This window comes from Trichomonas vaginalis, chromosome V, assembly GCF_026262505.1.
Source record: "Trichomonas vaginalis G3 chromosome V, whole genome shotgun sequence".
Taxonomy (NCBI): Eukaryota; Parabasalia; order Trichomonadida; family Trichomonadidae; genus Trichomonas; species Trichomonas vaginalis.
This window is the reverse complement of record NC_067207.1, coordinates 8,134,780-8,150,613: the sequence shown is the minus strand read 5'-3', so window position 1 is coordinate 8,150,613 and position 15,834 is coordinate 8,134,780. Positions and strand designations below refer to the sequence as shown.

At 36.7% G+C, this 15,834-nt stretch overlaps 2 protein-coding genes and 1 pseudogene across 3 annotated transcripts, besides 6 other annotated features; 1 reads left to right on the top strand and 2 right to left on the bottom strand.

The window, feature by feature from the left end:
• Positions 1–1,878: part of a mobile genetic element that runs on past the window's edge.
• Positions 1,879–2,224: 346 nt separating this feature from the next.
• Positions 2,225–4,263, bottom strand: TVAGG3_0298870 (protein of unknown function, DUF4106 family; the record flags this gene model as incomplete). Its single annotated transcript, XM_051229453.1, has 1 exon — positions 2,225–4,263. A coding segment is annotated over one exon (2,039 nt), but the record flags the coding sequence as incomplete, so codon positions are not given.
• A 3,592-nt stretch (positions 4,264–7,855) lies between these two features.
• Positions 7,856–7,883: a terminal%2Cinverted (terminal inverted repeat of Mariner transposon ID:TVAGG3_0298840).
• Positions 7,856–10,137: a mobile genetic element.
• Positions 7,952–10,057, top strand: TVAGG3_0298850 (annotated as a pseudogene). The gene has a single exon. A coding segment is annotated over exon 1 (2,106 nt).
• Positions 9,413–9,556: a mobile genetic element.
• Positions 10,110–10,137: a terminal%2Cinverted (terminal inverted repeat of Mariner transposon ID:TVAGG3_0298840).
• Positions 10,138–12,025: 1,888 nt separating this feature from the next.
• Positions 12,026–15,834: part of a mobile genetic element that runs on past the window's edge.
• Positions 14,448–15,766, bottom strand: TVAGG3_0298830 (protein of unknown function, DUF4106 family; the record flags this gene model as incomplete). The annotated part of the gene is made up of 1 exon (XM_051229452.1): positions 14,448–15,766. A coding segment is annotated over one exon (1,319 nt), but the record flags the coding sequence as incomplete, so codon positions are not given.

Here is a 15,834-nt window from a genome sequence, read left to right as displayed (position 1 = left end):
TTACTTCAGTGTTGAGGTTTGAGAAACCAAAGTCTAAGTCAACTTTGTCTTTGCAAAATTCGGCGAATGACGTTTTATTTGTTCCCTTTACGTCTGTAAGAGTGAATGGGTCTTGTGTTGGTGCAATGACTAAGTTATTTTTGCTTGGAGTAAGTTCGATAGAAATTTTTCCTGCCCAGTTTGGCAAGTATCTTAAAAACCTGAAGATGAGGAAAGATGACAAAGGAACTCTAAGTTTCAGTTTTACTTTAGTGGCAGCAGTTCCATCTGAACCAGAAAGGTTAACATAAACTCCTGGAACGTTAGGGTCAAGTCTTCTTATTTTCTCAATAGTTGCATACTGGTCTGTTTGTTCTCTAGCTTGTGGTTGTACTGAGTTTCTTAAAGCGAACCATTCATAGTTTGCCCATGTTACTGTTTGAACTAAGTCAGAGTTAGAATATATCTTATATCCCATGAAAACTTCTGGAGCATATTGGTATCCGACATAGAAAATTCCATTGCAACCTTTCTTTTCAGACAACTTGGCAGAAGGTTTTATTTCAATGTCTTGTTCCACGTATAAGAAAGAGTTGTCAATAGAAATAATATGAAACCTGTCGCAAGCAATATCTACTGTTGTTGAAGAACCTTCTCCAAACTCACCTACGTTTCCATAAGAAACAGCAGTTGTATATTCGTAAGTTCCAGGAACTATTTCTGACCTTCTAATGGCATTGTCGCATTCGTTATACCATTCGGAAACATTTCCATTCATGGCATCCAAAACTGTTGGCGTTATATTCTGAGCGGCGTACATTTCATATGGGTAAAAATATAGAATAGTTGGATTTATATGTCATAATAGAACCCACTCGGACCAAGCTTTACTTTCTTCCTGACTGAGTTTTTAACTCTTCTTTTTCCTTCATTGCCACTACTTTCACTAGATGAAGTTACTTCTTCACTACTTTCACTTTGTTCTACTCTTCTCTTCTTCTTTGGTGTCGCTTTTGGTAACTTGCCCTCTGCTTCAAGTTGTTGCATCTTTGCCTCATGTTCACCTAGTATGTTGTAAATTTCCCATGTCCTTTTTGCCTTTGGGCTCTGGTCGCCCATCTCAGGTAACCTATATCCTAGAAAGATTTTGTCATAGTTTGTATTTGAGTCTTCGCGTATTGTTTGCATGACTCTTTCCTGAGTTTCCGGTTCAAGCTCTTCAAACAGAGCTTGTCCATATGGAATAAGCTCGTTTCCAAATATATGTTTTTGTAGCCATTCTGGTTTTCTTTCCATGTTACCAATAATATCTTTTGTGAATGGGAAAGCTTTTACCCAATGTTTCAGTCTTTCGTCATTTATTTCTGTAGTTGGTTTTATTTTGTCAAGGAACATGTTTTTCAATACTAACATTTCATTTGGTACTGTCCATTTGAGTTTTCTTAAATATTCATCCCTTCTCGGTTCATTGTCTGCAAAGTAAGTTTTTATGACATTTTGTAAACTTTCGTTTGCAAGGTCATGTACAATAGGTTCTCTTCCTTCTCTCTCCCTAACTGTCTTTCTAAACTCTTCACCAAATATACCATCTCTATGGTTCTGTGTAGTTCTTTGAGATAAATGTTTTAGAACGTCAGGTGTTATATTTCCATCAGCCATGTTCATTTCATACTGGTTCAAAATATCTGCATCTTTCATATCTTTCAATGGCATTAAAGCCGCGCTGAAAATACCAGCTATATCTGGTTCACCATTCACTTCCATTGCGTCTACAACTTCTTGGAATTGTGGTTGTAAGTTTATGAACCACCTATCCGGATTAGCTTTATGACCCCATCTCATTGTAGTTCCATAGTCTGCAGAAACAAAAGTAGGTTTGTTTCCATATTGGTTAGGTTCTGAATGAACTTTAAACAATGTTTCATTTCTATATGTTTTGTTGAAATTTAACCTTTTATTTTCACCGAGTTCAGCCAAAGATTGAACGTTATATGGTCGTAAGTAAAAAGGATTGTTGTATTTGCGTACATTATCTTTCAGTACTTCCATTCTATGCTGAATATTTTCATCTGATGTTGGAGTCTTTTGTATGTCGGCAAACATTTTTCGATATTCTTCTACTATGTCAGCCGAATTTTTTTTAGACTCTTGGAAAGATTCCATATTCACCTCATACTCTTGTTGAGGGTCAAGATTTTTCGGCTGTTCCAAATCTTCATCTAGTTCTGTGAGGTTAGTTTCCAAAGGAGGGACTTGTTCGTTTCCTTCAGGCTCTTCTAGCTGTTGTTGCTGAACTATTTCTTCCATGTCTGGTTGTATCTGAACTTCTTCCTGTTGAGTTTCTTGTACCTCATCTGCTGGCATTTCATATATTCCGAGACCGTTTTTAAAAAGTTCCCTATCTAAGTCATCCGGACTCATAAACCTTTCTTCTTTCGTTCCGTCTCTATTTTTTACGCGTTTCATGAAGAGAGTTGAATTGTCATTTAGCTCTGACACCAAATATCTCGGAGTAAATTCGTTCATGTCATTTGGATGATATGCTATTAAATCATATCCCTTAGCGAGCTTGTATTTTCCAGGTTTGAAATTATATCCCATTTGGTGCTGAACCATAAAGCTAAATAGGTTCGGGTCTGTATTTCCTTCCTTGAACTTTCTAATAGCTTCTTTATATCTGTCACTAAAGTCAAGAGTATCTGGGTAACCATATTCTTCCTTAAGCATTTTTAAGAAATCTTGGTTTCCTTGTTCTCTACTTCTTTTATGTCCTTGCTCTGTTTGTGGTTGTTGTGCTGGTTGTGGAGGTGGTTGTTGTGCAGGGTTTTGAACTGTTGGTTGCTGTGCTGGTTGTGGAGGTGGTTGTTGTGCAGGGTTTTGAACTGTTGGTTGCTGTGCTGGTTGTGGAGGTGGTTGTTGTGCTGGTTGTTGTTGTTGTTGTGGTGCTGGATTTTGAACTGTTGGTTGTTGTGTTGGTTTTGGTGCATGCCTGTGTCTGTGTCCATGTGACGATGTAAATGTTTTAGGTAGTCCTGGTGCAGGTGCTTCTCTTGGAGGGTTTGGTGGTATATAAGTTCCACTAGCTAGTATATAAGTTCCACCAGCTGGTATATAAGTTCCACCAGCTGGCACATATGTTCCATCTGCAGCATAATGTCCTACCTGACTTTTCGTTCTTAAGAAAGCATTTACTAGGTCTCTTTTGGTCTGTTGTAACTCTTTTTCTTGACTTTCCACAACAGCTGTTCTAACGGCGTCATGGGCACTTTGAACTGCCTGTCTCGTTGCTGCATCTGTTATTTTCGTCATATTTTGTGCTACTTCTTTTAACTCTTTGTCGAAACCTTCAGACTTCAGTTTCTTTCCAGATGAGAAGTCGTTCACTAGTTTCACCTTACTATGAAGAGCTTCGAAGGCGTTCTTAAAGTCAGCATTCGTTAAAGCTTCATTTGAACTGTCTTCATCCGCTTGTATTTTTGTCCTTATTGACCCTATAAGTTGGGCTGCTTTAGCGTTGGCTTGGGCGTCTAACCAGTCATTATTAGCTTTTATATATTCTGCGCTTTTCATTGCCTTTTGCATGGCTGCGTCGTTATTTTTACTTTCTTGTGCTAAGTTTTCATACTGTACGGTTTGGTTTTGCAACTGTAAAAGTTTTTCTGCCTTTACATTTGCTTCAACTTCTTTTTTATACTCATCGCTATCCATATATGTCTTCAGGGCTTTTTGTTTTATTTCTTCATCTTTCAGTACTTTATATTGAGTAGTATGGTTTTTCAAATTTATAACATCTTGTTCCATTTTTGCTACTTCTGCTGCTTTTTCTGACACTTTTTTCGCATATTCCTCTGTACTTAGTTCTTTCAGTTGTTCTTCTTTCTTCTTTTTCTCTACGTTTAACTCATTGAGTTTCTTTGTGTGTCTGTCATATTCTAGTTTCTTTTCGTTTTCACTTATTTGTTTCTGTATGTCTATGTTTGACTTTTTGACATCTGTTATTTGATTTTTGAGTGAACTCAAATTCATTTGACTTTGAGGGTTATAAGCTGTTCCGTCTGCAGCTCCACCATAGCCTGCCATTTTCGCTAAAAGTGCCGCTCTTAAACCTCCACTCTGTGCACCAATAACTCGGTTTAAAAGCATAGGGTTGCTTGACATTTGTTGCAACATAGTGGGGTCATTCAGCATTTGTTGTTGCAACTGTTGTTGTGGTGTCAGTTTTACTATTGGATGTTTCAATGCTCCCTTCCTCTTACGTATATTCTTACGTAGCTTACGTGGCATTTTAAGTGAAGTTAAAAAGCGGTTTTATACTAAACATCTTCGGGGCTAGAGGGCGCAACGCGCCTGGAAGCCCCACTACCTTTTTTTTTCAAGTAGATGTGATTTGATTCTGTACAACTAAATATTAATATATTTAAAACATTGTAGAATTAAAATTTTTGACGATATCAATTTATAAAAAAAATGCAAGCGAATCCTTTTAATAAAGCTAAGATACGATTTGCTTCACTTTGTCCACCTAGTAAAGTGTTCAACACAGGGAGCATGGACTGGGAAGCATGTGGGCTACTTGCATTAGCCGGTAAAGGCACAATTTATCTCTATAAAACTACTAAAAATGATATTTCTTTCTTATGATCCATTGAAATTCTAAATTCTAACATAACTTGCCTTAAATTCCACTATGAGCTACCTTATCTTGCAATTTCAGACGATTGCGGAAGAGTTTTGTTATGGGATTGTGAATCAGGTCTTACACTCGGAATCACTCGTCAAGTATCTGAAGCTCAGTATGTATCGGAGCTTCAATGGTCCCGTAAAATCGTTTTAGGCTTTGCAGAACCAAATACAATTTATAGTATCGATTTTTGGCCGTATGAAGCTGAAGATCAAGCGAAAAACTCACGAATACTTTGGAAGATAGATGTTCCTGGTACATATACAAGGATGGCTGTTAATAGTTCAGATATATTCACTGCAATTCTATATTCTAATGGTCCATCCTTTACAATTATCACGTCAAAGAATGCCAAGCAGGCTCCAACATCTCAATCTCAATCCCATACTTTAGATAAATCAGAAAAAATCGTAGAAATTCAACATCATCCCCATATTAGTAATATTTTATTAATTATGCTTGAAGGAAAAATACTTACGTTTAACATAGCGACCAAATCTGGCCGAAATCTTGTAATCGATGAATCATCCCAATCATCTTTCCATAAACTGCTTCCTTCTTTAACAAATGACAACGAAATTACAGTTTATGGTCAAGACTCGTCACTCAGTATCTATATCTGTAACGAAGACTACATTTTTACAAAATCAGGAACAATAAAATTGAAAAGAGAGCTGTTTGACTTAAAATCGAAGTATTTACCACTATCCGCTGCATGTAACCGTGCACTTCCCGAGCGATACATCGCGTTCTCTCCATCAAATGGCTTAGTTATGTTTGCCATAAAAGATGATATACCTTACGTCATCGCGCAGTCTCAAATTATACCACAGATACCAACCTGTTACGATTTCTACGACGGAATCCTTGCTTTCGGCACTCCAACCGGAAAGATAATTTTCGCAGACGTTTCAGAAGGGAAATACACACAGAACTACCTTGCATCCAGCACATCCATTGAAAAGATCAAGTTCCTTACCAAAGATGTCCTTCTGTGGTACTCAAAAACCGAGTGTGGATCAATAAATCTTCCCAAGCGCCAAGTTATTCCAATCCACACTCGCCTTGGCCCTGCCACAGACCTAATATGTTCAGAGGAGCTCGGCGTTTTCGTCCACGGCAAATACGACCTTGGTATTTTTTATGATGTCAAACAAAAGCCGATGACTCTTCAAACATCCATCACCGCTGTTGCAGTCCAAGTATCCAGAATACCAGCAACATGTTTCCAAGGCGATACTCCCAATTTCGCCGTATTATTATCTACCGGAGAAATCCAAGTCTACACATACAAGAACGGCATAGCACAGATGCCTGTTCTGAGGCTGCGTAACTCACGGGAGAACTCCAGGACAACTTGTCTTGCTTGGAAAGGCGATTGCATCATAACTGCTGACACAGACGGCGTAATTATGTTTTACGACTTTGCTTTCGGTACATCGAAGCAAACATACTCTCCTTTCATCGACATAGACAGGATAGAGTTCGAGAGATCATCCAGCGGATTGTACGTACACGCGAGAGACGGAAAATTTGGTTTTTCACTTGAAAAAGTGGAAAGTTGTCCTTTTTCTGTTTCCTCATTCGCTGTAACAGGAAATGGACTCGTCCTCGTCTCCCCGCTCAATGACGAAGCCGTGAAATTCGTTATTGCAAGAGACTGGAGATCTGTAAAAAGAATCACTTCACCTGCCCTCTTAAAACCGCTAAAAACCGCCCAGCAACGGTTAGAGCTTATGGGTGAGCAATTATTAACGAATCCTACTACAGGAACATGGTCAGAAGCACTTCAAATAGCTGAGATAGCTAATGACCATGGATTTCCAACTGATTCCATTATTTGGAAGTGTGTTTCACGTAGTTTGGGAGGTCCGAGGTTGCAAGCACGCATTCCATGTTTGGAGGGAAAGAAGAAGTTGTTTCCGCGTTGAGGATTCAATCTTCTCTGTTTTCTCCTGCAGATACTCCGATTTCTGCCATTTTCAACTTGTTGTTCAAGTTCAGAATGGGTGATAGAAGAGGAGCTGTCGAAGTTTTCAAGAGTCTCTCCAACAAAAGCGAGTTCACAATAGTGGCAAGCATTTGTTCGGCGTTGCTTCTCGGTTACGAAGATAAAATTTTGCCACAAAACGTGACAGAATTTTTGATAACAACCGCTGTTCCACTTTTTGCACAGCACAGATTTATAGAAGGCTGTATATTGATGCATTTAGCTGGCGCTAATCTTTCTGCCGCAAGATATCTTCAGGACAACGGAAGATGGGAAGATTCTGTCGAAGTCTGCAAATTGGAAGAGTTTTCGAATGAGTCGAAGAGTTTGTTGAGAAGAGCCGCCCACCACTTCTTGGATACTGGAAATGCAATGAACGCTTTGTTGCTGTTCATATCAATAAGAGATTTCCATCCTGCTTTGGCAATTTTGATGCAGATAAAATACAAAGCTCTCGCGTTTCATTTGATGATGTTCTTGGATAGGGCTGATGTAATTAAGCCGTACGACGAAGACACTTCGAGATACGCAACACAGTTTGCGGATTTGGATACTTTGAGACAGGATATAATTGTCAAATATGACAAAATAATTAAGAAATAATTTTATTTGTATATTTATTTTCTTTATTTATAAAAAAAAGTCGAAAAAAAATGAAATTGTTTATATCGCATTTTCAATGATCTTTCAAGCCAGTTGTCAGATAGAAAAAAATTACGCATTTAACAAAGTTAAAGGGGAAAAGCATCCTGAAATTACGAAACATTTTAAAAAAAAATAAAAAAAAAATAAAGTGGGAAAGTCTGGAAATGATATGCTATGTATTGTAATTTTCAAAACTCAGCTTTCTAATGGAGCTATCACTTGTTACGTAAACTATATATATCGAATCAAAAGTTTGCCATGTTGTAATTTGATTTACAAGACATGATTTAATTAAAAAATAAAGGGTTTAAAATATAAAATAAAATATTTATCAAAGAAAAAAAGTTAAACTAAAAAATATATCAAAATAAATATTATATTAATATAAAGAGGTAGCAGTTTGACCAGCTGGATCTGTGATAGAAACTGTAATTTTAACCGTTGAGTCTTCAGAAATCTTTGAAGGAGCTGCAATTTGGAAAATTGTTTTCACTTTAGGAGAATATAATTTTCTCTTAAAATATACAAAAATAGTAATATCAATACATGTGTATAATATATAGGGTGTCCAAAGGTGCGTTTAGCACAGCGCTCTATATGAGACTATTAAAGGAGATATATGCTGATTATAAATATATAATAAAAAATATGAATATATGTATATGATGAGTATGTTGTATTTTGGCGCCATGCCGGGATATAAAATGAATTTTGAGACAAGAGGCGGTTTCGCGGGAAATTTTGGCGGGATTTTTTTCATTTTTTTAATGAATCATAAAGAAAACATCCTCGCTCTTGCAAAAAATGCAAAGACTGTAAAAAAATCTACGAGACATTGGTAAAATGCTTCGGTATGGATGCTCCTAGCTATTCCACTGTAACGTATCATGTTAGGATGTATCACTTCATGAACAAAAAGGCGCCCATCATAAAAATTGACAAAAAATCGCCGGATCAAAGAAAAATCAAAGCAATTCTTCAAGCGCTAGATGAAGACCCAAGAGCATCACTTAGAAGGATAGAGGAGATGACAAAGATACCACGTACAACAGTCAGTTATTATCTGCACAATTATTTGAACTACAAACTAGCGTATACACGTTGGGTTCCGCACAACCTTAATTCAGTTCAAAAAAAATCTAGAGTCCAATCTTCGAAAGAGCTCCTCTCTATATTGGGTGCGTATCAATCCAAGAAGTTTCGCTTTTTAGTAACAGGGGACGAGTCTTGGTTTCAATATGCAACAGAAGCCAAAATCATATGGATCCCGAAGGATGAAAATGTTGTAAACGAAAACGATAAAAACGGTTTGACAGTAAAGTGACACTTTACATGGCAAAAAATAGAGCCTTACTTTTGAGATACTTGAGATTGAAACTGAATCTTATGAGGCGGTGATCTTGAATCACTACCTCATAAGGTTCAGTTTCATATAAAATTTGTTGCAATTTGTTATTCTTTTGCAATCATTTCTTATAAGATTTTACATCTTTTAGCGGGAATGTTTGTTATCATGTATATATTATAAATATCTACACGATAACGAACATTCCTCGCTAAATTGCTGAGAAACTTTGAGGAAATGTCGAACAATTTCCTCAAAGTTTCTCAGATTTATATAGATCACTAGAGTCCCCTAGGCACTGATTCTGGTTCAGTACCTAGGAGGCTCTAGTTCTTTAACGAACTGATAAAATGTTTTTAAATTTTTGGATATTGCTACCTGTGAAGCACTGACTTCAAGTCAGTACCTCACAGGTAGCAATTACATTGAAAGATGGGAGAAACTTTGTCCGAATGTTAAACTATTCGGACAAAGTTTCTCCCATTTGTAGTGGAGATGGAAGGCTTTGAGGTATATTGTATTAATATATACCCCAAAGCCTTCCATCTCCACTTGAAAGTGTCCAAACTTTGGGTTAATAGTTTGCAATTAACCCAAAGTTTGGACACTTTCTAGAAGGAATTGGAGGGTAAGAGATATACATTCATATGGTATATCTCTTACCCTCCAATTCCTTCTTAAAATGGGAGAAACTTTGTCCGAATGTTAAACTATTCGGACAAAGTTTCTCCCATTTTAAGAAGGAATTGGAGGCTATGAGATACTGATGAAATGTCAGTAACTCATGGCTTCCAATTCCTTCCTAAAACTCATAAAAGTGGACATTACATGCATATAAAATTTGACATGTAAAGTCCACTTTTTGCGAGCGGGGATTTGACTCCGTCAAATCCCCTTTTTCGTTTACGAGAAAAATCCGCAAACATTCCCGAAGAAAAAAATTGACACACCAATGATGATGTTGTCGGTTTTTTGGGGCGTAAATGACATCATCGCAATTGATATTCTTCAAAAACCTAATACGATGAATGCTCAGTATCTAATTGACAATGTTCTTACTCAAATTATCAATTCTGATGAGTTTGAGAAATCCAAACAACAAAAACAAAAGTTTGCAATTCATTTTGATAATTCAAGAGTTCACAAAAGTCATAAGGTAATGAATTACTTGGTGGAAAACAATGTCAAAGTTGTTCCAAACCCAATTTATTCACCTGATATTGCACCCTCTGACTTTTATTTATTCGGCACGCTAAAAAAGAGAGCTGAAGGACGCGAATTCGCGAGTCCAGATGATCTTGAAAATTTTGTAAGAGAGCAATTTGAGCAATTTTCTCATGATGATTTAAAGCGTGTCTTTCAAGCCTGGATCGATCGCTGCGAACGCGTGATTGAATCCAATGGTGATTATATTTAAATAAACTTTATATATATGTAACTTGTTTATTTCTATTCGCAGTATTCAGGTTTGTGCTAAACACACCTTTGGACACCCTATACTTTAAAACCATCGTGACAAAATTCAAAAACGAAGAGTTCTTCTCTCCAAATTTTTTTCAAAATCAAAAAAATGAGATAAAAAAGTACGTTTGGAAAATTCATTTTTAGCATTTTAGGAATTTTCTCACTTTTCTTCCAAATTGACATCCTTAATTAAATTAAATTACACATTAACACCGGAGCCGGAATCATCTTGGATATCAGATGATGATTTATCTTTAGATGGTTTCCTGCAGAAAACGAAGTAGATGATGAGAATAATAAGGATAACAGCAAGAAGAACGCCAATAACAATACCAGCCTTCTGTCCACCAGTAAGTCCACTATTTTCAGGTGTTGGAGTTGGCTTGGAATCATCAGGGCTTGGTGCAACGTATTGTTGTTTCTGAAGTGAAACCTCTGTTTCAATGATATTGGATTGAGCTTGATCTTTGGATCCAGCTAACCTAATTTGAAGTTTAACTTTCCCATCTTCTTTGATATCTTCATACTTTGGAGCTGGAATGTTGAGTAGATATGTTTTGCCTTCGTCGGCATGTAATTTCTTAATTGCAGATGGGGTTTCTACTTCAGTTACATTGTCGTCTGGGAGATCTATCCATTTCTGATCTGCATAGAATCTATATTGGAAGTTTCCTGTCTTTGCCTCAAAGTGTTGTAATGTAACTTTAACTGGAATATATTCACCGGCCTTGAATGGTCCTGTATGATTTTCAGCAACAACAGTTGGCGCAGATAAATATGGAGACTTTCCAAGAGAATATGTAACATTGCCGGTACCTAACTCGGATGTATGATTGGCGGCGAACTCAACAACAACAAGTAACTTTGTCTTATTATGATCCTCTGGAGCGTTAACTTTGAAAGTCCATTCTGTCTTGTTCGTGCTTGCTACGGCTGTTGCAGTGCTAACATTTTGTGATGTTTTGACGCTAGTGACAGAGGCGCTGGAAGCGTTGCTTTCTGTTGCAAAGAGATAATATGTCTTTGTAATGTTAAGACTTTTGAGTATGATTTTGGCTGAGTATAAATTGCCTGAAATTACTTCGTTGCCATCGTTGTAAAGAACTCTATCGATAACTGGTGTGGAGAGTGTGTCAGAATATGTAACATTGCCGGTACCTAACTCGGATGTATGATTGGCGGCGAACTCAACAACAACAAGTAACTTTGTCTTATTATGATCCTCTGGAGCGTTAACTTTGAAAGTCCATTCTGTCTTGTTCGTGCTTGCTACGGCTGTTGCAGTGCTAACATTTTGTGATGTTTTGACGCTAGTGACAGAGGCGCTGGAAGCTTGCTTTCTGTTGCAAAGAGATAATATGTCTTTGTAATTGTTAAGTTACTTTTGAGTATGATTTTGGCTGAGTATAAATTGCCTGAAATTACTTCGTTGCCATCGTTGTAAAGAACTCTATCGATAACTGGTGTGGAGAGTGTGTCAGAATATGTAACATTGCCGGTACCTAACTCGGATGTATGATTGGCGGCGAACTCAACAACAACAAGTAACTTTGTCTTATTATGATCCTCTGGAGCGTTAACTTTGAAAGTCCATTCTGTCTTGTTCGTGCTTGCTACGGCTGTTGCAGTGCTAACATTTTGTGATGTTTTGACGCTAGTGACAGAGGCGCTGGAAGCTTGCTTTCTGTTGCAAAGAGATAATATGTCTTTGTAATATTTAAGTTTGAGTATGATTTTGGCTGTGTATAAATTGCCTGAAATTACTTCGTTGCCATCGTTGTTGAAACTCTCGATAACTGGTGTGGGAGTGGAAGAATATGTAACATTACCGGTACCTAACTGGATTTATGATTGGCGGCGAACTCAACAACAACAAGTAACTTTGTCTTATTATGATCCTCTGGAGCGTTAACTTTGAAAGTCCATTCTACTTGTTCGTATTTATATCCAGTGAAGATAGAATAGAAGTTTGGAGATGGTGTATAGAACTTTATACCTCGAACTGAAAAATCTTCTAACTTTGACAATAAGATATCCCAAGCATCTAACATCTTCCTTCCAACTTGTACAACTTTTATTTTCTTAAGTTTCTGTCTACATTCTTGTTCAGACACTATTGTTGCTCTTGGTTTGTTAAAGACAACATCCCATTCTTTCATGACATAACATTCTGGGGCAGAGTCAACATAAATGACTAAACGTTTCAAATTCTCGACTGCTTTGTTATAGTCTCGAAATGGACACATATTTCTGAATGCTTGGAAGTCATAAAAATCTGAAACATCTATTCTGTACATTTTTTTATAAAAATAAAAAAAAATATTTTTTTATTCTTGAGCTTGTTGTTCCATTTGTTCCATTTGTTGCATTTGTTGTTCTTGAGCTATTTGTTGTTGAAGTTGTTCTTGTAATACAATACTTTCACCAGTTGCATCTTCCAATTCGAAACTTTCTGCCGTCATTGACAAATACATAGGACATAAAAGTTTTACAGGAACAAAGTTTGCGTCAACTAAGGTTAAGTTTATGTTTGCTAAAGTGTTTGAGTTTACTAAAGCTGAAAACTCTGCATTCGAATGAACAATAGGCAAACCAGCAGAGAAAGTATTGTTTATACGCATAAGTATCTTTTGGTCATAATAGTTTCTGTCGACATTCGAATAACACTTTGAACCTAAGTTTGAAACAATATATAAGATTGGTGTGCTTAAAGTCAATGGAACAGACATTCCTTGTATGACACCTTTTCCTGTTATAGGAAACTGTTGGTAGTAAAAACCAGATATAAGTTTTGTATTATAACTCATATCGTTTATAGTAAACTCAGTCGGACATCCAAACATAATGAAACCTGCTCTAGTTGCAGCACATGTTACACCCGTCCTTAAAGTATTAAATAAGTCAACAAAACCTGTTGGTGGTATATCTGAGTAAGTATCTTCAAAGGAGTATTTTTTACCATTCACAACAATAAAGTCTTCTGGTGTCAAAAGAGCAAAACAGGCTTTAGTCGTCATTGTGTTTAAGGTTAGTTTACAATATCGTCCTTGAGGACTTTGTAAGTTTGTTGTTATAGAATTATATGACTCAGGGTTTTTAGTCGTAATAGTATAAACCATTATGTCTTCTGCCATTTACTTAGCAAATAAATTTTAATGAAATGTTGTGGTCGTCAAATATTTTTATAACGTCTGGGAAACTATATTTTAAGTTCAACGTTTCACCTCCTTTCATAACGTATATCTTGTCAATGACATTATATGAAACACCACAGCAACTAATGTCGGGTTCTATTTCTTTGATGTTTATATCGTCTGCCTCTGTCAAAAGTTTCAATAGTTCTTTCAAAACTTCATGAGGTGCAATGACATATGAGTTCACTTTTACAGGGTGGTTGTGTTCGACCAAGTTTAACATTATACTTAAAGCTTGACAAATCTTCTCCTGAGTTTTAAGTTTGTCTTTCAGTTGTTGGTAGTCGTTTCGAATATCTGCAACAGAACTTAAGTCTCTGCTAACTTCAGGATATGTTGGTTGTTCTTTTACAGGAACTATTGTTATACCATCTTCGTCTTCGTATGGTTTCCCCACTTCAACATCTCTGTCTTTGACATTGACAACAACACTTTGACTGTTTGTTTGAGTTGGTGAATTTAACTTCACATCTGCCACCGCCATTAAACCTTTTGAAACACTTACACTTCTATTTTTCGGAAATGACATTTTACTTAGAATAAAAAGATGGACGTATTCAGATATCTCTTCGAATTGAAGCAAAACAAAGTTTACACACACAAACAATACAAATACATTGACAGAATAGTTCTTTACACAAACAATGGAAAATGTTATAGAATAGCAGTCTTTGCTGAACCTAAATATTTTCATAAAGCAAAGAAAGTTGGTATAACTGAAATGGTGAAAGTTCTTGAAGCAGACAAAAATATAACTTCAAAACTTACAGATATTTCTAAAGGAAAGTTTATAATACAATATTATGTCAAAACTGGCGTACTGTCAATATTTGACGGAGAGAAGTCAGTTCAAGAACAACTTACTGACCTGCTGCCAAAATCTGCTCGATGGAAGCTGTCGTTATGCCAATCTGAGGAGCCCCAGCAGGTTTCATCGAACGAATTTTCAAAAGAGCATCTTCCGTGAAAAGTGCTATTGGTTTTGTAAACTTCTTTGCTTTCAATTCATCTGGACCGTCTCTGTCACCAGTATATTGTATTTGAACTGTACCAACAGTTGAAATACCACCCATAAAGTCTTCTGAGTCAGCAAATGGAATGCCAAGCCAAAAGTTTGAACGGTCTCCATTTGTATATTGAGTTTTTTGACCTCCTGTATGGGTCCATACTTTCACATATGGCATAATAGAACTTTGCATTTCAGGGTTAATGGTTGTTGTGAAGTTGTTGTTAAAGTTCATAGCATCTAATGTCAAGTTGTATGACCTCATATCCTCAACTGTAGAATATTCTTCTCTTGGATAATATTTGCCATCTATGTTTATATGATATTTAATACCAGGGTTGTAGAAACAAGAATAGTCATTTATAGTTCGTCTGAAAAGAACAAACATAGTATCTGCATGTTTCATTGCAGTTGTTAAGGCAATATCTGTTCTTGCACCTGGGTCAGCACTTTGGTTTCCAACTTCACCTGCAAAGTCTTTGACAGATATTTGGTGTATAGGGAACATAAGTGGAACTGCAATATATTTGGCAGCTAAAGCATTTGAAATATCTGGGTCCAACATATAGACTGCAAGTCTGCTTTCTATTCTCTTGCATTCAAATTTTTCGCATGTGAACTTAACTGGGTCCCAAGCATCTCCAGCAGCATTGAAATAATAGTTTACTTCAGTGTTGAGGTTTGAGAAACCAAAGTCTAAGTCAACTTTGTCTTTGCAAAATTCGGCGAATGACGTTTTATTTGTTCCCTTTACGTCTGTAAGAGTGAATGGGTCTTGTGTTGGTGCAATGACTAAGTTATTTTTGCTTGGAGTAAGTTCGATAGAAATTTTTCCTGCCCAGTTTGGCAAGTATCTTAAAAACCTGAAGATGAGGAAAGATGACAAAGGAACTCTAAGTTTCAGTTTTACTTTAGTGGCAGCAGTTCCATCTGAACCAGAAAGGTTAACATAAACTCCTGGAACGTTAGGGTCAAGTCTTCTTATTTTCTCAATAGTTGCATACTGGTCTGTTTGTTCTCTAGCTTGTGGTTGTACTGAGTTTCTTAAAGCGAACCATTCATAGTTTGCCCATGTTACTGTTTGAACTAAGTCAGAGTTAGAATATATCTTATATCCCATGAAAACTTCTGGAGCATATTGGTATCCGACATAGAAAATTCCATTGCAACCTTTCTTTTCAGACAACTTGGCAGAAGGTTTTATTTCAATGTCTTGTTCCACGTATAAGAAAGAGTTGTCAATAGAAATAATATGAAACCTGTCGCAAGCAATATCTACTGTTGTTGAAGAACCTTCTCCAAACTCACCTACGTTTCCATAAGAAACAGCAGTTGTATATTCGTAAGTTCCAGGAACTATTTCTGACCTTCTAATGGCATTGTCGCATTCGTTATACCATTCGGAAACATTTCCATTCATGGCATCCAAAACTGTTGGCGTTATATTCTGAGCGGCGTACATTTCATATGGGTAAAAATATAGAATAGTTGGATTTATATGTCATAATAGAACCCACTCGGACCAAGCTT